Source organism: Indicator indicator, chromosome 8 (genome assembly GCF_027791375.1).
Source record: "Indicator indicator isolate 239-I01 chromosome 8, UM_Iind_1.1, whole genome shotgun sequence".
Taxonomy (NCBI): Eukaryota; Metazoa; Chordata; class Aves; order Piciformes; family Indicatoridae; genus Indicator; species Indicator indicator.
Genome location: NC_072017.1, coordinates 14,065,987 through 14,088,042, shown reverse-complemented (window position 1 = coordinate 14,088,042; position 22,056 = coordinate 14,065,987). Strand labels below are relative to the sequence as shown.

The window sequence follows — 22,056 nt, the reverse complement described above, 5'->3', positions numbered from 1 at the left end:
TAGAGTTCTACAGTAGTGATATGCGAGGGAAGTTAGACTTGTCCATATTTGTTGGTGTAAGCACCTAAAGAACCCCAATGTAACCAACACATATTTTCAAACATTTTACCAGATGTTTTTAGAAATTCATTCTGTCACCATACTTTATAATTCACTCTGCACTCAAATTCTGTTTGAGAGCAGTGGAGGCTGAATTATGTAGACGTTCTGTTAGACAGCTGTGGCTCTTGATTCAGAGCCATTTGTGGGTAGTACAAGTTAGAGTTGTAACAGCTGTAAATTTCTTCTGGGATATCACTCTAGAGGAACATCAAGTTAAGGCAGTTAAGGGAGTTATGGAAGAGGGTACAAACATGCCTTTTTTTGATCACAGTCAGTATCAGGAACAGATTTACTGTGGAAAAAAAAAGCAGAGAACATCAGGAGATCAACTACTGAAGAAGGGCATGCTTCTTGTTCTGTGATGGGGCCTTTGCTGACCCCCATTCTGGATTCAGCCACTTTCAGTCTTGTATTCTGAATCTTAGCATAGACATTTTTTCTTCTAGCTGATAAGAACACAAAATAGTTACAGTTCTAATTCCCTTTAACTCAGTCCTTTTGACTAATCTACTACTTAGAATATGAACTCCAAATCAGTATATGCAATGCAAGAGAGAGGAACAATTGGCTACTTTTCTTTGAGCATATCTTGTTATTTATCATACTTGATGATAAATCCTGATAAATAAGTCATGCCATAGTGACACTGTTCCATGCTTTTGGACACCTCCTTCATATGCACCCTTCTGTGTTTTCAATAAAGCATGCTGCTTACATCTTCTGAACTATGCTGTCTTACGCAATTAAGCCAAACAATCTGTGGTATGCTGTCAGCTGACAATGTCAGCACAACATGCTAGGCAGGTTATCAGCTGAGATGTAAGAAGCATACTTGAAAAACTACTTTTAGTTAGAATTTATACCATATTTTAGGCTAAAAGGAATCACTATAAACATCTGTTCTGCCTTCCTATATTAGACATATGAAAAAAAGAAAAGGATAGTGGAATAAAATATTTTCTAATAACCCAAATCATGAAAAAGCAAAAAACAAGAGGATAATTTGATTATATTTTGTACAACAATAGTAATCGTTCAAGAAGCTTAATGTTCTCACTAGCAATATTAAAAGCCCGGCATTTATTTACACAAATATTGCCTGCTTTTTGCCAATCTGATTTCAAATATTGTCATTTCTAAGTAGTCCTAAACTGGCACTCTGAACTGTAGACTCTAGCTATAGGTACAAACACAATGAAATACTCAATGGAAAATGAAGGAAGAGGACAGCCTAACACCATACAACAGATTATAAAGTGTAAGCACATCTAAACAAGCATATGCATAGAAATTAGAAGAGTATGTAACAATCTTAGAATATTTATCTAAAAACAAAAACAAAAACAAAAAAACAAAAAAAAAAAGAACTGCAATTTCCATTTATATAAACTGAAAATATTGTTTTCTGGTGAGAAGTTTTACCTTGCTAAAGATGGTTATGTATCAGATCCACATCCATGTGGATCTCATCTGACCAATAATCAAAGACGTGGCTCTGACTGTTTTGGGACTAACATGGAATAGGAATTGGGTATTACCTCAGGTGCCATGATTAACTTCAGGGGAAGTACTGACATAAGTGAGATTTAAGGTTTGTCTTTGTATTGCAACTATCTAATCTCATGCTTTCTTTTGGTGGAATATTTGGAGAGTAGGAGTATAGAAGTGCTGCAGTATAACAGGCCTGATTTTCAGGAAAAAAAAGCTGTAGTGTTATGAAAGGTCCTTGCTAATACCAAGATAAGTAACTGGCAGCTAATTTCAGAAAGAAAAGTATATCCTCTATAGCTTTTATCAATATACATAACAAAATGTTGTATTGATAATGCAAAGTTAACTTTAAAAGGGAAAAGGAAATCCATCTTATCCTGTCCCTCAACTGCCATAGGTACTTCCTCACTGTAGGATGTCACCTATAAACAGGTTTATAAAGTTGAATAGACTGTTTAAAGGAACACAAATGTAAATGGACAGTAAAAGCACTGCTTTATGCTGATGGAAAACAAGACTGGACTTTATAAACCAATCAGTTATTGTAACATTATATTCTCAATGAAAATAGTCTGTCACTTTAACAGGCAATGATCCTGTTTATTTCCCTGAGTGTCTGAACGCTTGAGGATATCCATAAGTAAGGAAAGCTCAATTATTCTCCACTGTTAACTACCAAGGCCTTACTTTTTGTATGTAGTTTCACAACAGAAGTGAAAATAAAATCTTCAAGAAAGTCTGGAGCTCAACATTTTGGGGTTTTGGGGAGGCATAGGAGCCATTTGCAGAGATTGTGTTGCAAAATAAAATATTTTTTTCTATTTAGGGCCAGCTACAACAATAGGACTGTAAATTAGTCACTGCAATCCTTGTCAGAAATGTGTCCTCTGAAGTGGAATACAACAACTTGTTATGCACTGACCAAGCCCAGGACTTGTAAAGGACTTGTAAGTGTAAATGGTTTCAGAAAAATAATTTGTAGTGTAACACTAAAGATAGTTATAATGGAGTATAATGGAGTAAATAAACAGACTTTAAAAAAAAAAAAAAAAGAGAAAAGGACAGCTCTGGGTCCCAGAATTAGTCTCCCATGAAAATTCTGTTACTTTAAACCAGTTATATTAAGCGGAAATATATTAAATATTCTAGGAAATAGGGATTAAGACTAAGGTTACTCAGGAGTCCTAGCTGCTAAATCAGCTATTCCCCCATAGGTACTCTACTTCTGGCACCAAATCTTGGGAATAAGATATATATGCAAATTAATAGAGCTCATTGAGTTACCTTCTATCAGTCGAACCATGGTAACCACCCTGCTCCCCTCTTACGACAAATGTGAGATAAAGCAGAGTAATTCACACCTGGTTTCTATACTTGATACGACTTAGCTGCCTGCTTTTTAGGCCAGAAGAATTCTGGGGGCAAGTGGTGTACATGTATTCTCCACTGGTCGTTCTGTAAAAAGGAAAAACAAAATAATACAGTAAGTTTAGGTACTTCCAGGATTAAAGAAAGGTTTCCTTTTTTATTTAAATTTTGAACTTAGGTATTTTAAATGTGAAGGGTATTTTAAAGAACCCTTGAGCCTTATTGCAGCTTTAAGAATGTTCATCAGCATGTGAAGCAACGATAGCGGGACCTGAACGGAAGGGAAAAGAAACTCGACACCACCGCGACATGTAGGCAGCGCCAAACCCGCATTTTCCTGGGGCACGTTCCCCATGCCCTCCATGCCCAGGACGCGAGTAGTCTGTGCCACCTGATACGGGGCCAAGTTCTCAGACAAAGGGCCTCGCCACCCGTCTGCCTGTGGGCCGGGGTGCCGCTTTCCTCGCCGCACCGCAACCCCTTCGCGCCGGTCTCCCCCGCACGGTGGTGGTAGCAGTGGGGCTCCCTGTAGCTGTCCAAAAAGGCTTTGGGGAGTGCTTAAACGCGCGGGACCTGCGGTCACAGGGGCATCAGTGGCTTGGCCCGTGAGGGTGCCGTGCCCCCTCACGTGGTTGTTTCCTATACTGCCCGAGCCCCGGCGTGCCGCGGACACAGCTTTTTTAGAAGAAGGGGCAGTTCTCCGTTGCCGCCTCTTTTTCTCCCCTCTCCTGTTCCTGCCTTCGGCACTCCCCCGCGGGACGTTTTTCTTGTCCCGGATCTACGGCTGGGGCCTGCCCAGCCCGGCAGCGGCAGCGCCGGCAGGGTTAACCCTGAGGAATGCCACGGGAGGAATGTGCATGCAAACGAGATGAATGCTAATCTCATGCTAATGAGCGGCGGCCGCCCGGGGCTCAGCCGGGCTCCCCACGCCCAGACGGCAGCTGGGCTCCGCCGACAACCCTGACCCGGGCTGCCGCGGCGCGGGCAAGGTGGCAGCTCAGGCATGGTGGACTGAGACTCGGCCGCAGAAAAGGGCTTTCCTGGGCTTTCGCCAGCGGCCTACCGTGTGCCCCCCAGCCTCTACCCCCGGCCCTCTTCCCGTTCCCCTGGCTCGGGTGGGTGTTTTTCCCGCTTCCCATCTTTCTTTCCGTCCCTATGGAGCAGATAGCCTCGCCGCCCGACCATGCCTAGGAAAGTGGGGAATGGGCAGCTCCCCTTACCCGATGGCTGGGAGGAGGCGAGGGATTACGACGGCAAAGTCTTCTACATCGATCACAACACTAAGCAGACCAGCTGGATCGACCCCCGGGACAGGTGGGTGCACTGGCAGGAAGCTGGCGAGGCCCAGGGCGGGAGGTGGGCTCGGAGGAGCGCTGCTGGGGCCCTCGCTGCTGGGGCAGCTCCGCAGTGAAGGGACGAGACGCGACAGGGGGGTGGTGCGCCCGAGGGTGCCCCTCTATCAACGGAGGAGCCGGGGAAAGGCGGGAGAAGCCCTGGTTTGCAGTGGGGCGCGTCGTACCCCCCTTCCCATCGGCTGTTGTTAAGCTTGGTGAGCAAGTTGATGTTGGGGGGTGGGGAGGGAGGGGTAGCTGGGGCGAAGCCTGCAGAATTCTTCTAGAGGCGACGGGGGTCGCTGGTGTTTGGGGAGTTCCCGACAGGTATCAAGTTTGCGAGTCCCTCTGAAGGCTGAGACACTGGCTCTCCCCGGGCGCCGTGCAGCGAGGCCGCCTCCCTCCCGGCTGGCGGAGCGTCTCAGACGTCTGTCCCTCTCGTGTGTTTCCCCTCCGGCTCTGGGGACTGCCTGCCCCGCGGTTGTCCCGGCTGTCCGGAGAGGTCTCGGGTGCTGGCGGAGAAAGAGCTGGGACTGTAGGAGGCCTCGTGTGCTCGCTAGGCCTCAGCAAGACCAAATCCCGACGCCAGCCCGGAGCGTTTGTAGCCGTTTCCAGGTCTAAATGCTGTAAATCGTCAAACCTCTTTTGAAGGTGCTTCAGTGAGCAAGGTAACCAACAAAGGCTCCTCGCACGGGAGTCATCGGGGCAGGTCTTCAGCTGGGGAGGGATGCTGGCTATTTGGGTAGGCGTCAGTGGCTGTTTTTAATAAGATGGATGTGATAGAGGCCCAAGATACCTATTGTAAAACGTATTTTGTCCATAGTGGTCCTGAAAAGCAATTAAACGCCAAAACTGTGCATTATGAAAACAGCTACCAGAAAAAAACCAGTGCAGTCTAGTTATCAAAAACTTTTAAGGCATTATAAATTTATGGAACAAGTTGCACTGAATTATAAATGAAGATCCTGGTTCTCTGGTGAAATTAGAAAAGGTAGTTGTGACAGAGCTTGCTGGCTGTAAGTTGCATAGGAAAAGTTTTGACAAGCGTATGCCGCATTGGGCCTGCTTCTCTGTCCTGCTTGCTGTAACTGCAAATTCCTGTAGTGGCAGGAATTCTTTTGTACTTCTAAACACGTTAAATACCTTGTAAATGCTAGTGAGGTGGTAAGGCATATGGCACATTGTTATTTATTATGCCAGGCCTTCTCAGGTGATTTTTTTTTTTACCATAGGAAAAAAACCCACCAACCACCACCGACATAAACCTTCTGCTTTTACTGTCCCTAGAAATAGTGGATTTGAAGTTTTGTTTAGTTGACATGGGGGTGTACTTGCTATAATCCTGCCTCATGAGTATAGTAATTTAAATATTTTTCACGTTCTGTAGTCCTGAGAAGTTCAAGAGTGGTCATATTTGGTAGTAAAATTTTAGTTTTTGTTCCCATTGATGGAGTAGACAGATAAGTGAGTAACACGTGTGTTTGCCATCCTAGGAATAGGGTAAATACTGTTTCATTAATATTTTGTTTACAGACGAAAGAGAAGTCAAGCCCTGAGACTTCATAATCTGTAATGAGAATTTAAGGAAGTAAAGACCTTTCTCAGAAACAGTGGTGTTTGAAATAATTGTTAACCTATGTCAGTCATGCAAAACAAACAGAAGGATTTTGCCCTAGGTGCTTGAGAGAATCTGTGTTTTAGTGTACATGGCTCACTGTGCCTCTTACAGTATTTGTATTTACAATATCTGTATTTACAGTTTTTATTTATACTGGTGACCTGGTTTGGAAAAGTGAATAAGAAGTGCATTGAAGTCCTGTAATGAATATATGTTCGGAAACGATGCAGGATGTCATTAGGGCTTGCTCTCAGAAAAGGTGAAAAGTGATCTTCCAAGTTTATCAATGTATCTGGATTCTTGCTGTTTCTTAAAATGTCAAAACAAAGATAATGGATTCTACAGAAAGACTAAAAATGTATTTCCTTCTTTGATACTTTAGTTGGTTGTGGGTTTTGCTTGTTTGTTTTTTAAACTATTTTCCTTGATGCTAAGGTCATAAAGTTTTCTTAATGTACTTGTGGAATATTATAGTACCTGGGCTCCTGAAATCTTTAATTGGTAAAACAAGTATAGACTGGGTAAGTTTTTATGGACAATATTCCTTATAATGTTATTACACTGCATTCCCTGGATGATTACATGGAAAAGCCATGCTTGATGGTTTAAAATAATTTTTTTCCTTTTTTATTTAGAAGATACAAATACTGAAGACTAGTGTTGCAAGACATCATGCGTATGTCTGTAAGTTGCCAGGTGTATTTGAGCATGCTTTGGAATCTCTTTGTTATTAATTTAAAATATTCATGTCTAGAAATAAGCTGACAGTTGAAAATACAGTATTTCAAAGCTTCTTGGAAAATTCTGTGAGTGATGCTTTTCCTCATGCGCATTTCTAGACTTCTGATAGAACATATATTTGTTACTGCTTATGTGGTACAGGTCTGTTAGTATAATGATAGCCTTGTCTACAGCTGTGGAAAAAAAACTCACATCATCATCATCAAGCTTGGGGCTCAGTTTTCAGTGTTGTCCACTTGATTTATCTGAGTAATCCCATTGACATTAGAGAATCTCACACTTCTAAGGGCAAGAGTGTTGTATTTAAGAAGTGTTGTGGAAGCTGTTTGAATTGTTCTTTTCTTCAGGGATTTTAAAATGTTTTACACAATTGAACAGTGATTTTTTTTCTCTTCAAACACTTGGAGTACTGTGTTGATTTGTTTTGAAGACTGGTGGCCCAAAAGAGAGGGCACTTTAAAACATAGTGTGATGAAGAAAAACATAAAGGCAAGAATGCAGGACTTGTAGTAATGATTCCATTTGGTGAATATATAAATATGTTGCTTCTTTGTTTATGAATCCTCCAAGCTACAGCAAATTGAGAACTCACTGATCTTGACAGTTTTCTTCTGAAACTGGTTTATTGTAGCAAGGGAAATAGGCCAAAATATCAATTGTATCCTACTCCTACTTGACAAAGTCATAAAACTACAACTTTGGACTGAAGAGAATGAGCCAGATGACAAGGTTAGAGGAATTCATATTTTCTTTTGAAGTTCCCTTGAAACTCATACAAGTTCATGAGATAATGAGTTACAGTAAGGTGTTGATATGGTTTGGGTTTTTTAATTAAGAGGAGTGTAGAGTGGAGACAAATTTGAAAAGGAAAGTTGTTTGGTTTTCTTGGTTCTGTGGCTTGCTCATGCTTCACTGCCGATTGCCACTGAATCAAACCAGATTTTTTTTAATTAGTTTTTATTTTTTGTAGCTTGTCTAAAGTGAATTCCACATCACAAATTCTGAAGCTGCGAGTGAGCTTTACTTAAATGTGTATCTACACTTCTGTCAGAGTGGTAAGGATAAGGATTGAGCTGCTATGAAAACAAAGCTATACTTTACTTTCTTTCTGCCCCCTTTTTCACTTTGCTTTCCAGTGAGGAGGAAAACCTGTTTAAAATATACTTGTACATTTGTAATAGCTCACAGTATACTTTTGCTAGAATGTTCTAGAGTACTTGCTAATTGTATAACCAAGATAGTGCTTGAGAAGCATTAGATGTACAGAAACAACTTTATGAGTTAAAAGGCTGTGAGAAAGTTTTCTTTGTTGTGATGTGGAAAGGCAATAGAATTTCCATTGCTGCTTTCATCTTTTGCAGAGATGAAAATACTACAATTTTTATCATGGCATCTGTAACTTGTGCAGGATTTGTCTGAATTAGGGTGTTTATTAGGTTTCAGCAATTAAATGTTGCATGTCTTTTTTTTGTTTTTTCTCTGTAGAAAAGGGCACTTTGTTCCTTTTTCACTGGAACTTGCTTTCTCTTGTCCTCTGTGAACAGCAGAGGCTGTGAGGAGGGGAGATGCTGAGTTTTCCTGAGCAGGGAGACTTTCATCCTGTTTTTCCTGGGCACTATTGTAGTTCAGAGGTGTGTGGTAGAAGGCTTCCAGTCACAGTGGAGTCTCAAGTAGGAGGCATTTAAGGTGCTGTGCTTGTAAAAGTTAAAGGTGGCAAGCTGAAAAGGGAATACCATCATGGGAGGTGTTATCAGAGATGGGAAAATACATTGAGATCAATTCTTTTCTGCATGCAAGTAAGCTGTGTTTTGACAGATAAGTTGAATAACTTTTACCATACTACGAGTCTGGTATCTGAAGCAAGGAGAGTTCTCTGTGTGAAATTGGTGACTGCAGGTCTTCAGCTAAAACAAGAAAAGAATTCTGAAATGTTAAAACTTGGAGATGAGAGGAGGAGAACAAAATTATGCAAGATATGGAATTATGATTCATCTGTCTCCCAAATAATGTTAAATCGAATTGTTAGCTCTTACAGTTTGAAGGGGATGGATCTTAATTGTGTTTTAAGTGCAGGTTTCAGTATTGCTGATTTAAGGTGCAACTAGAGCAAGTATCTGATAAATCCCTTCTTTAGGCTGCTGCTTGCAATGGCAAACCATTACTGAAAGGTCCCCTTTCTCATTCCTTTTCTTTTGCATCTCTCTTGTTTAGTAGTAACGGAGGAGAGAGTGGGACTTTTACATTTTCAGCAGTGTGGAGCTGTTAAATGATTGCTTCAACATAGCTTATGAAATTTTAACCTTAAGAAATAGTCACCTGCCTATTTTGGAAAATGAGTAGAGGCTTATTTGATGATGCTCCAAGGTGTACAATTTGTAATAATCTTGTTGTGATGTAGGACGATGATTCTCCCTCAAATATCTTTTTCTGCCTTGTTTCATCCTGTGGTATCATTTGCTGGCTTTTACCCCAGTTCTGCATAATGTGTTCCTGACTCCTTGTCTGCTTAGGAATGTGCATATTCCCTGTGAAACTGTCTGGTGTCTCATTCTGGTTCATGTGACAAGTTGGAAACTGCTTTTACTTAGTTGATGTATATTTATTCAAAATAAAACTTGTGATGCAAGTATTGAACTCTTAATGAAGAGACCAGCTGTGTCTAAACTTCTGACACCTTCATTTATTTATCGAGTGTGAAGTTAGAATTCTAATATTACAGTGCTAATACTGTCTGATGCTATCTCAGCTATATTAGACTACATAGTGTTTGGAGCTGGGGAGGTTAACTAGTCTGTCAGTTGCTTGGTGCTGTCTGTTGTTGATTTTAGCATTAGTGAAAATGGCTATGGCAACTCTGGGATAACACTTTTTTATTTGGGAGTGTTAGGGCTGCAGTGTATCTTTCATCTCAGAACATGTGAAGTTAAGAAGTCATGAAATACTATGAGGTATTTGCTTATGTGTGCAAAGTACTTACTGCTGGTTGAAGCCAAGAATTGTGACCTGGTATATAAAGCAGGGCAAGTGGGAAGCCAAGAATTGTGACCTGGTATGTAAAGCAGGGCAAGTGGTCTAGACTTGTGTTTTATCCAGACCTGTGGCTGTAGTCCTTGCCTGCTGGGGCTACTTCACTTAAAATCTGTCTTGACTTACAAGATAGATATTACTGTAGTTGTCATGCACAGTGAAAGCCTTAATGAGAAGTTGTACAGATGAAGGAAAATAGATCTTTTTCTCAAATAAATGGAGCTACACTGTTTGCTAGAGATGTTTTACTACGATATGGTTAAATGAAGGAATACTTGAGAACTAGCTTATATTTTCAGAGAAGGGGAGCTGGCTTTAGTTTGAAGTAATCGCTGGGAAAAAAAATTCCATTTTTACAGGTACAGGCCAGCTTGTAGATCAAATGGGACAAATTACAACTTGAGAGATCTGTACAGATTGCATTAGGAGTTCCTGTTTGTCTCCAGTTAAATAACTTTTGTTCAACCTTTTGGTTAAGATTCTGTTTTGAACGTGTTATCAAGGTTATTAGAACGTGATAAGAGAATGTCTCTGCTTCTACTTACTAATGTATGTAACACCTAGAGACAAGTTGAATTTTGTTAAATGGATTTTGTTTTGGTTTTCTTGCTACTTCTTTTTTTTAGCCTAGAAAAATGTATAAGGTATTTTAGATTTCACTATTTCTGTATCACACAAAAAACTAGACTACTACTTGTGGAAGTAATGGAAAAAATGGAAAGTGGATGGACTGCAGTAGTATTTTCAGAAAGACATGAATAGAATAAGATTCCACAATTGTTAAGCTGGGACCATGTAAATTCTTACTACAGAGGCATGTAAGGGAAGTGGAAAAGGATTGCAGAGACTTAACACAGCCCACTGAGTCTGAACTGTCATGGTTCTGTTTATCTGTTCCCTTCCTGCCACCTAAGAAGATGATTTGACTGAAATGAAATCACTCTTGTTTAGTGATATTTTCTGCCAAAATCTGGTGGTTGTGTCACTGAATGGATACTAGTGCTGGTATGAGGCAGGAAGCAGGTCTGGAGCTGGGAGCAGATCCAGAGTGGTGCTCTACAAAGGAAGATGCAGGTCAATCCTAGCTGCAATGGAGCTGTTGTCTTAGGTGTCTATTTGTTTTGTTGGGTTTCTCCATTATTTTCTTGTTTGTGGCTTTGTGTTCGTGTGTGCTGTGATGTGAACCAGGAGTACTATGCCACAGACATGTTGATCATAAACGTGTTTGCTGTCACCAAGAAATGTTTATGGTGTTACAAAATTTAAATGACTATAATAACTGTGAAGCTCTTGTTGAAGAGAAATTTTGTCAGCACACAGTTGTAAAATTAGTCTTGTTTTCCAGGAATGTGCTGCTGTTGACCTGAGCTGCTGTGCTCATGAACAGTTAATTTCTACTATATGTGAAAGTAGATGAGAAATTCCTCGGTGCATTTTTTTCCTAATTATCATAAAAATTCCTAATTATTTTAAACTCTGCTGCCAAGTATCTCAGCAGAATGATGAGTGTTTTATTGTGTGAAGTGAACTGGAGCCATTTGTCTCCATGTATTTGAGGGAGTAGTCTGTATGGAAAAATTTGACTTGTCCTTCATTTGGAAAGAACTGCTAGTGGCTGAAAAGTGGAGTGATACAGTAAGTAGGTATGGTTTGCCTTTTGTGTTGCTAGAGTACTTTGCAGTGTTTTGCTTTGTGGAGCGAAGGACAGTTTGGGTATTTTTAAATGGCATATTTTGAGTGTTGCTGAGTAGTATTGCTCTTCTCAGTGACATTTTCTGTGCAAATGCATTAGTGATGATGAAGTTCCTACCTGATGAAAGTCAATCTCTGGCTCTTGTTTCTAAAAGGCTAATGAACGGGCTTCTTGGGGGAGAGATGGTTCCCCTCTCCTTTAAGTGTACTTTTAAGAGGCTAATTTGCTGTTGGATTTTTTGGTTGGTTAAGGCTTCTGGGCTAGAAGCGCTCTGTCAGTGGTAGGAATGTATTCTGTCAACTGAAACAATCATTTGCATCTCATAGAACAAGATCAGATGCTATTCTTTGAACTTGGATACTGTTTGTACTTGAAGAAAGGTACTTTATCTCAGCAGCTCTGAACACTGTATTCAAAGTAATTATTTGTTGTCCCAAGACAATGTCTTTACACACCAAACTCAAATTTCTGCATATCCTTGCTGTGTGCTGTGCCATACTGTATATTGGACCTGCTTTGTGTCTGTACTTTTTTCTTAATTCATTGCATCAAACATCAGTCTTTATTTGAATAGCAAAAAATACAACTATACAGGATATTCAATAATATCCTGCTCATTCTGATAATCAGGTTTTTAGTATCTAGAAATACCAAATGCTTTTTACTTTTGTTGTGGAGGAGAAGATATAGAATAATCTGTATTTAACTAAGTTCTGCTAGGACAGTGTCTTTGTATTATCAACTTTTCTTGTGTTGTTAATGAAGGAACAGTACTTTATACACCTATTGTTCCCTTTTAAAGTACTTTTAAGTGCTAAACTGTAGTCTTGTCTAGTTAAGCATATCCTATGGCCTCTAGATCAGATCTGTTAAAAATTCTTACCCGGATTCAGTGGCTGCCCCATCACTCTTAAAAGCTTACCTCCCTCAGAGTTGGCAGTGTCTGACAAAGATACAGGGATTTTTAATTGTGTGGCAGATGAACTTTTGATGTTCTGCGGATTGTGTACAACCACATCAAGCCGTATGGCAGTAAACATGCCCAATGCACAATGAACGGTGTTTGCCTTTTAGCTATGTGGCAGGCAGATGTTTTAGTTGCTTTTTGTCAAGAGACACGGTTTGACCAAAGCACAGATGTCTTCTGTCGTACAGCTGCATGGCAGTGTTTTTATTCCTCCACACTGTGGAGGAAGAATTCTGGTTACTTCTGTCTCTCACTCTCTGAGACGCTTCTGGTCATCGAAGGATGGGGTGATTTGCTGTGTGATTTCTCTAATACTTCAGGAAAGAATGCATGGCCCACTTTAGCTGAAAAAGTTGGCATTTTAGCCTTGCTCAACACCTGTGGCAGATTGCAGAAAATTGTCAGGGAAAGACAGGTATTTGTTCTTGGCAAGAATACAGTGGGATTTTTTTTTTCCTTGTTTAATACTGTCAGTTTTAAAACAGTCTGGTTGAGAAATGTGTCTCATTCTTAAGTCAGGTTTCCTTGTTTATACTACAAAATGTTTACGCCTTTCTGCCTCTTCACTGGTGTTAACAAAACATCTCCATGAAAACTCTTAATTCCTGTCAGAAATAACTGTTAAAAATTTCAGTTGGCTAATCAACAGTTGGTTTGCATCAGAGAAAGAAATGTGTTTGAGATTTTGCTAAATAACAGCCCTGGTTCATAAATGATTGTCAGTCTCATCAAGTGATTCAATTCATGTTCTTGAGCCATTCTGGCTGTGTACTGCTGCCCCTGACAAGTGCAGAGCCTAACTGAGGGCTGCTGAGTTTGGCTTCTGTTCCACAAAGATCCAGTGGAGGCCAATTGTCATAAAGAAAGCTTTATAGTGCCACAAGCCTGTAGTAGCTGGGAGCTGAATGAGGAAGGGAGGATTTGAATGGTTTTTTTGCTTTTGTAGGGCAGTGAGGAAAGTGGATCATGTAACGGAATCTAACGGTGAATACTGAGCTTGGGGTATCTTTGTATGCATCATTTCTTGGTACAGTACCAAATAATGTAGTTTAATTTTAAAATCATTTTTGAAGGGACATGACAAGCATCCTTTGAGAAAATCATGAGCTGCCAAAAGTCTAGGAGCTTAGTTGCTTATTTTCTTCAGAAAATGGTGTCTAGGTAGGAATGTATTAACACATTTCTTCTGTTCTTAATTTGTTGTTAAAACGTTGACAGAAGTTAGGTGCCTTATGTACTTAATTATGCTTTTTGTGTACTCTTGGGGATGTATTCCTAGATGTACCTAAGACCATTCTCCATCTAAATCTGACACCCGTATTCCTTAGACCTATACAATGTGTACTCAGCATATTTACGTGTTACCAAAAAGAAAAATCAAATTCTTTTTCAACTCATTCTGTCAGTGTTGTCTTAACACATCATTCCATCTTGTATAGTAATTTGTGATACATTTAAAAGTGTGATCTTGGAAATGTTATATATGGTTATATTTTTCTTGAGGCATTGGCATGGATTTTAATTGCATTCCCAGTAGTGGACAGTTTTTGTGTCTGCAGGATCTGACACAAATATTGGACTGTTTTGGGGTTTTGTTGCTTGAGTTGTTGACTTGCATGTAGCCCCACATTTTAGTTTGGATGGAATTGTTCAGCAGTGAACAATTCTAGTTTGGAGTGCTATGGACTTCTCTTGGAGAGATTTGCAAAACAAGCTAAGGTACGAGTTTAAGGCACAAAACTATTCAATACTAAATTCCAGACTGAACAGTGACAGACTGCCAAAACTGGAATTGTAACATCCATAGAAAACAGAATAATGCTCAGATGATGTGATCTCTGAGGGCCTGGCTTGAATGTCACCCTTTTGGACTAAATAATGCTGTTCCCTTTAATTTACTGGATTGGGATGTAGACCTGTAGAAAAGCCCCAGAAATCAAGGCCTTTTCTTCTATATTTCTGTATCCTAATGTTCCAGGACAGTAGGAGTTTTGCCAAAGTTTTTCACATTTCCCACATTCTTTTGAAGTTACCAGCATAATTTTATGCAGGAGTGCCAGGCTGAGATGGTTGTTTAGTTACACATGAAGAAGGATCATGTGGAATGGAAGTATTAAATATTTAAAAACTCTTTTGCTGAACCTGTGAGTAGTAGATGATTGTACAAAAGAAGATGCAATTCAAGACATCAGTCTGATAGAGAATAAAGACCTCTTTGTCATGTCATGAGTATTGAAATGTTTGAAATGAACTGTTAACACATTTACAATCATTCTAGTGAACAGTAGAATGCTATGCATGTGAATAATCATCTGGGACTTCTGCAGGACATTCCTGAAATAGTGTTCAAATGACTAGAGAAATTATGGGATGCGGCAAAGCACACAAACACCATAAGCTTTTTAGTCAGGCTAGTGTGGTCAGTGGTTTGTTACTGCACTAAGTAAGGTTTAATACACAGGAACTTGCACAGTAAACAGATTATTTGTTCAAGTTTCGGAGCTTTGTAGGTTCTTTTCTGGTTTTCTTCTGTTATTTATAATCAATATGTTCTCTTTTTTTATACCTGTGGTTTGAGAGAAAGATTTCAGTGCACTGAATTTTGAGATTTGCTAAGGAGTTGGTAATTGCTTACACTGATGTGTTACTATGGTTTAGCAGGTGAATTGCTTAGAGCAAAACAAATTATCATGATGATACAGATCAGGCTTTTTGATTCTTGCATATGTTCTGGGTTTTTTTTGGTCTGGTTGTTCTGCCTTGCCAGTGTGGCTTACAGTAATCTAAACCATCTGTGGCAGTGGCAGGCTGCTGATCTGCATTCAGGACTTGGCTGGCCCATTTGCTCAGAATATATGAAAGCTACCAAAACTTATTTTTTCTAGACAAGATTTTGGCAAGAAAATAAGCTGTGGGGACAAATGCTCAACAGTTACAGGTTTTTGTATTGAAAATCTCTAGAACTTCCTATACTTGATATTTCATGTCTTCTTGTTGGCCAAGTTTTGATGAAAAGCTGTAAAGCATCTTTCTGGTCATAGTTGTGGTGCCTAATATGGTTTGCATTTTTAATTTTAGTCTCAATTTGACACTTTATCTGAATGCTCTCTTTTTCCTTAGATGTGAATATCTGAAGTTACTCTGATGATGAACACAGTAACATTCAGATATGAAAGATTTTGTGTGGCCTTTGTGGTAATGGCCTAATAGGGGAGTTTTGATTGCATGAAAAACTGCAAGAATGTAAGTACTTAAACTTAAGCATAAGATGATTGGATACTTGGAATAATTTTGTAGAACAGTAAGCTTAAAGGAAGACATTCTCAGCCTTCTAGACCAATGGAGGGAATTCATCTCAGAGGAAGTCACCTATGCAGATGCAGACTATACTGTAAGCAGAGGAACTTGTGAAATGTGATATATTTCTTCCTTTAGAGGTATTCTTTGTGCTGAATTGCAAGCTCTGATTTGTGGTACTACATGAAAGAATGTTTACAAACTTCTTTTCTGGGCTCTCTTCCCTTGCTTTTCATGTCATGTGAATACTCTGATGTCTAGCAAAAGTTGGACTAGATGTTTTTATACTCTTGATAAGGGGTTTGGAGATTTCATATTAATCTTTTCTGCAGCCTCACCTTCCTACAGTGGCTTCTAATGCCACGGTGAGGTTTGGTCCTGACTTAAGAGTGGTCACGTATAAACAGAAGTATGTGTGTCAGGCTGTACCCTGGAAACCAAGTCTCACAGTCATCTGAAATGTATAGTCCTGAACAAAACATATCATAAGTTTCTTTTGGCCTACCTGATCTAGAATTCAGTATTGAGAGAGAGAACTGGTACTTAACCAGATTTCACTTCATTGGAGTGTCTAGCAACTCAGACTGGAAGCATTTTCAAATCCTACTTTTCCTAGTTGAGATAGCCACAGAGAGATAACTTTGTCGCTTCAGGATATCTCCTTTGGCTGTCAATTGGCCTGATTATTGCTTGATAATGGTGGTGAAAATGAATACTGGGATGGCAACATCTTTCAAACTGCCTGTTCCTATACCAGGCAATCCATTCTCTTTCCGAAAACATTTAGTTTGAAGTCATAGGGCTCTTAGCTGGTCAAGAGGGAGGGTAAATGAACTGCTGCTGCTGTAGACAAATTCATCAAGGTCTATGCCACACAAATCAGTGGCAGATTTTTATCTGAAGTGTTGAGACCTTTAGATCTGCTGTAGGGAGTATCCTAAGAACATACAGGATAATGGAAATCAGGTATTAAGTTGGAAGAGAGGTTGGAAATTCCCCCACCCCCAACATGAACTTTACCAGACTAGCTCAGTTTGGAAGCAAATGGAGCTATATTTACAAGCAAAACTACAATCTACAATGGAATGCAATGAATATGTACAAATATACAGTATTTACAGTATTTACAATTAGCAAAACAGCACAGGTACCCCCCTGGCCAAAAGACCAGGGAAAGTTGCCTCCCTGACCCCCCCCTGTACGAAGGGAAGAGAGAAAGAAGCAGGATAGGTTAATACCAAAACAAAGCGATGTAGCCAAGGTCAGCAAAAGTGTGTAAGAAATCCTCTCAGCAAAAAAAGCAAGAAGAGAGCAGAAAACACTGCCACACTGCTAAAGATTGTTTTGAGAACCAAATCCTATGGGAGCTAGCCCTCCAATTAAATTGTTTAGAATAATAATTATTTTTCTTTTTACAACCAATAGTGATTTATTTGCATTTTTTGCTACTTTCTGCTCATGATCTGTGAAAAATTTTAAAGGCATAGCCTGAAACTACCACAGTGGGCAAAGATTCTATATGATAATTAACAGTCTATTTCTTAATTTTTTCAGTAGAAAGAAGCAAACAAAATTTTACAAAATCAATGTTTACTGTTTTGTATAAGAGAAGCAAATTAGTGCATTACTGTATTTCAGTTATGTCTATATGGTTGAGATATGCTTGATTTTCGTGTGAAAATGTTTTTGAGTTTCAGTCTGAGAATAAAGTTGATATAATATGTTTTGGGCAGTATTCAACTCGCAATTGTCTGTTTTGGGTGGTCTGATGCTCAGATGAATTTTTGAGAGAGGAATGAGACTAGCAAACACTGAAGTCTTGTTTTCAGGAAGAAAAATTTATGTTAGTAAAGGCTGAAACTGTTTCCCTTCATTTCTGTCACATAGCTTTTTGGAACTTTGCTATGAACCAGTATAGAAAGGCTTAAAAGCAGCAACAGTAAAAAAAAAAAATCCAGTAAAGGTCATATTGCAACAAAACCTTAGAGTACTACTGCATCAGTGAAAAGTGAGTTTACCTCCTTTTTTAACAAAACAAACCTTTGGAAAGATGGATCATCTTCTTTAAACTAGCTTTGGTACTGAAGACTTTATCTTGTGAAAACACAATCTCTGGATGATGTGGAGTCTAAAGATAAATTACATACAGAGTGTACACTAAATGAATACTGACTTTGGTCTTCCATGTGGATGTTTAAGTACATGAAAGTAATAGCAAGAAATGGATATTTTTTTTTTAAATAGAAATTGGTGTTTTAACATGGAGATACAATTTATACTGCTCATTATGGTGAAAATGATGGGCCATTCTATAATCTGTATCCAAGAAGAGCTTTAAAAATAATTGCAAATAGAATTTCAATCATTTACTGAAATTAAAAAAAAAAAAAATCACAGTGCAGGCCAGGATTTGTGTGCCAACATTAGTCCTCTGAGGACTGTGTGCATGACTTGGAGCAACCAGGTCTGACTTTAGAGTTTTCCTCCCCTGGACATAGATGTTGAACCAGATGACATCCAGAGGTTCTTTCACGTGATGATTCTGTGTACATGATTCTGTGATTACTTTTCTTTTTTTTTGAGAAGGGGAAGAATGTTGTCTGAGAAAGACTGGCCTGCTATTACTCAGAGCAAATATTGCAGAATTTTGTAGTTGGCCTTTCCTTTATTATGATTTTGCCAGGCATGCATGGGTACAGGTGGCTTTATCATGATTAGATCATCAAATAAACTAAATGTAATATTTTGGGGAAAAAAAGATGTGTGTTGAGTTAATCTGTCTAAATTTAAGGAAAGCAGTTACTGTCATACCCTGACATGAAGTCCTTAATCCCAAACACCTGTGCCTTTAACAGAAGAACGAGGTGAAGATCAAGTAACTACACAACAAGGAAACTATCAGCTTCATTTTGGTCTAGTTATCAATCCTACAAGACACAGTATAGAAATTAAATGTCTGTCACTTGGAAGACCAGCTTTACTCTATGTGGTATTGATACAGATCTCCAACACCCAGGAGCTGACATGTACTTCTAATAACTTGAATTTTAGAACTTTATGGGCAAAATGTTTACTAAATCTGGTGACTGGTTTATTAAAGATTCCTCTGTGTGAGCTACATTATTTGCAGTATAATGTTAAAGTTATTACTACTAAATGTACTGGAAGCAGCTAGTTACTGGTGGGGTTGTTTTTGTTTTTGTTTTTTTTCTCTGTTCCTTCAAATGTGACTTTGGAAGAGACAAAAATTTGTTTCAGAAGGCACTTTCAGAAATGGATGATTGAAAACAACTCTCCTGAATGGCACCTTGCTGTACTTCCTAGTTCATAACAGCTTTTATTCCACTGTGATTGTCTTTTAAATTACTACCTGTGGATGAATACTTGAAAGAATTGGCCTGCTGGCTGCATATTTGAGTTGATTGGGGGCTATCTTGAAGTTGCCTTTAAATTACATGGGGTTCTTGATGATCCTAGCATTTTCTAATCTTCTTTGTACTGCATGGTTTGTTTTGGGTCTTAAGATTCCTGCCACTTTAGGAGGAATGATAATTTTTCCCCCCCTTGCTTAAAACGTGTCATTTCAAGCTAAGATACAGAGAGATTTCTTGTAAAAATGATATATATGCTCTTTGTTTATTTTTCTACTAGAAGCCATACATTATGTAGTGAATGATTAGTATACTAACAGTTGCTGACAGACTGGAAACTACTTTATAAGAGATACATGTGTCGCAGGGGAAGCTCCAAGTGATACCTGTAACAGTGGGATACAAAAGCAATACTACTTTAATACCTTACTGAAAAATACCAGTGTGGCAGTAGTGTGATACATATATTTCCACAGGTGGATGCTTCATTGCACTGTCACTAACAAGACAGGTGGAAGAAAAGAGAGAAAATGAATGTTGTAAGACAAAGCAATGGTTGAAGTTGATTGAAATATTTGAATAAACAGCTTTTTTCAGAAGTTGCAGTGTTGCTAAGTCTATATAAAATGTTCCCTTCTGTTTTGATGAGAATTTTTTTTTTTGGTCAGAGGCCTTTTGGGGAATGTGGAAGACTTGGAAGATTTTGTTAGTCAGGGTACTGTTCTGAAATGTGAAAGAATCAGATGCCAGGCTCTTTCCTGGCTCAAAATGATTTGATGCCATTGAAAGGCCATCTTCCCTGAATGAATGATTTGGAAGAGGTACCTGAACATTCAAGGCTTGTTTCCTGAACTGCCATAACCCAAGGCAAGAGTAAAAGTCTAGGTTTCAGGTTTGAAATGGAACATATTGAAAATCTTCTGGGGGGGAAAAACAGACAAATTAATAGAAACACTGCTGTAGAAATTCGTGTGAAATATTTGTCCTCTTGATAGCATGAAGAGGTTTGTCTGTCACTAGGCAGTTACCAAAGACTGTCTTTAATCTTCATAAATTCCTTTTAGATTTTGTTATCAACAGCAGTTCCCAGCTTCAGCTTCCATGTTCCGTATGCCCTCTGTTCCTTGCATTTCATCTTTTTTTGCTTTTCATTCAGAAAATAGCTCAAGTGAATAAGCAGAAGATAAGAGTGATGGAAAGAATGGATATTAGCCTATTCAAGTATATCACTCCATCTCTATGAAGAGTATGGAATAAGTAAAAGGTAAATATGGGTGCTGGTGGCAGTAGAATACAGCTTTTTCAGTGTCCTGAAGTCTACAACATGTTCTAGCTTGTTGGTACCTTGATAAAACTAGGATTGTTGGTGACTGTCAGGAGGAGCATGATTTGCTGCATACAGTTCTGCTTCTTGGGCTGTAAAGATGCTTAGCCAGGCTTTTCTTTGCAGATGCCCAAAAACTGACTTCAGAAGGCCCTAGTTGGGTTTTGGGCTACCTTTGCCCTTGGAAATTGCTTTTTCTTCTTCTGCTTTCTGTTTTTCTGAGGCATGTAGCAGCTGGAGTTAGCAAAACAGAAGGAAACAAAGATGTGAAGGTCAGAGTTGGGGTGTTTCAGTCCTTGTACTATCTTAGTGGGAAGTTTGCATCTTCCATATCTCAGCTGAGGGATTTCTCTGACCCTTCTCTACCTCATTCTGCCCCTAGTGATTGCAAATCATGCTCTGTGAGCTATACTCGGCTCTACTTTGCTCTACTGACTTTCTGCCTAGTATCAGTATCACAGGAACATCATGCCACATCGACCATTTTGCCTGTGTCCCTGCTGTCTGAAGCAGCTGTCCATCCTGCAGCACGCTCTGTTGCAGCCCATTCACAACCACCCATAAAGAACTTGAGTTATAACCTAAGTATGGTGTCAGTATCATAAACACCCTTTTGACATCCATTAAGCTTCCTAGTCAGGTTTGTGAAAGGAAGATTTTTTTCTTCCCAAAGCCCAGTGGGAGGATCGAAAACTGCTCTAGACTGCTTTTTTTTTCTTTTCAGCTGGCAGAGTGGATTGCCATGCTTCATCAACCAGACTAATTCTTTGGCTGCCAGTGAGGGTCACCAAGTGCTGCTGCTTCCTTGTATATCTCCCAGCATCTGGCTTTAGAGGGAGAAGAGGAACATGGAAAACCAGGAAAACAACACTGTTAGTTACTTTGCAAATTCTATCCATTTCTGTTGTATGAAGCCATGCATTGCTTCCGCAGGTCAAATGAAGCCAGATACCATTACAAAAACTTAAATGTGGCCATGTTTATTTTTTGGTGTGTTTTGTTTGATTTTTTTTTTTAATTAAAATTCCAAATAAAAGATGTGTACTTCTATGACTAGACTCATGAAGGCAAAATTCATGATTTTCATGCCTGAAAAATTCAATTTTAAGACAGAATATTGTATGTGTTGATGCAGAAATACTAATAATGATCAAAATACTGTAATGAGTAGTACTGTTGCTCCACTGGTACCCAGAGACTGCTCTGCATTCAGTGGATGTCTCTAATTGTTTAAAATGATATTGCTTTTTATGTATGTTTATGTAAACCAAACCAGAGACCTTGTTACGGTCTATTGTAAATACAAGTGATAGCAACACAAGGGCTTTTACGCAGAGAAAGCATTAAGGTGAAGGAGAGGAAATGGGAAAAATGAATTTTTTGTGTGTGTGCACCTTTGGCATGAAGCAGTGAACTTCAGCAAAAAAGACAGAACTTAAGCCCATTCACCTGGACTTCCAATAACGAGTGAGTTTTTCCACTATTCGTTCAATGTAAAATGTGGTGAAACATAGGAATCACATTGGGGTAAGATAAAATTACCATCTACTGAAAAAGCCAGTGAAGAGCTATGCAGATCACCTTTAGGAAGGAATCCAAGTGCTTTATTTTATTGCGAAGCTTTGCTTTCCTTCATTAGAGTTTTTGCCTATAAAAGTTCAGTTCTTCGTAGCTCAAAAAGTTCTTCAGCTCTTCGTAGCTCAAAAAGAGATGCTTGGTATACTGA

General features: G+C 39.2%; 1 protein-coding gene across 1 annotated transcript in view; it reads left to right on the top strand.

Annotated features, from left to right (window-relative positions):
• The first annotated feature begins 4,144 nt into the window (after positions 1-4,144).
• The window catches only part of WWC2 (WW and C2 domain containing 2), a 93,597-nt gene continuing 75,685 nt past the window's right edge, over positions 4,145-22,056 (top strand). The window contains exon 1 of the mRNA XM_054382984.1: positions 4,145-4,275. Within this exon, the coding sequence (XP_054238959.1) occupies positions 4,145-4,275 (131 nt within the window). The remainder of the gene's footprint in view (positions 4,276-22,056) is intronic.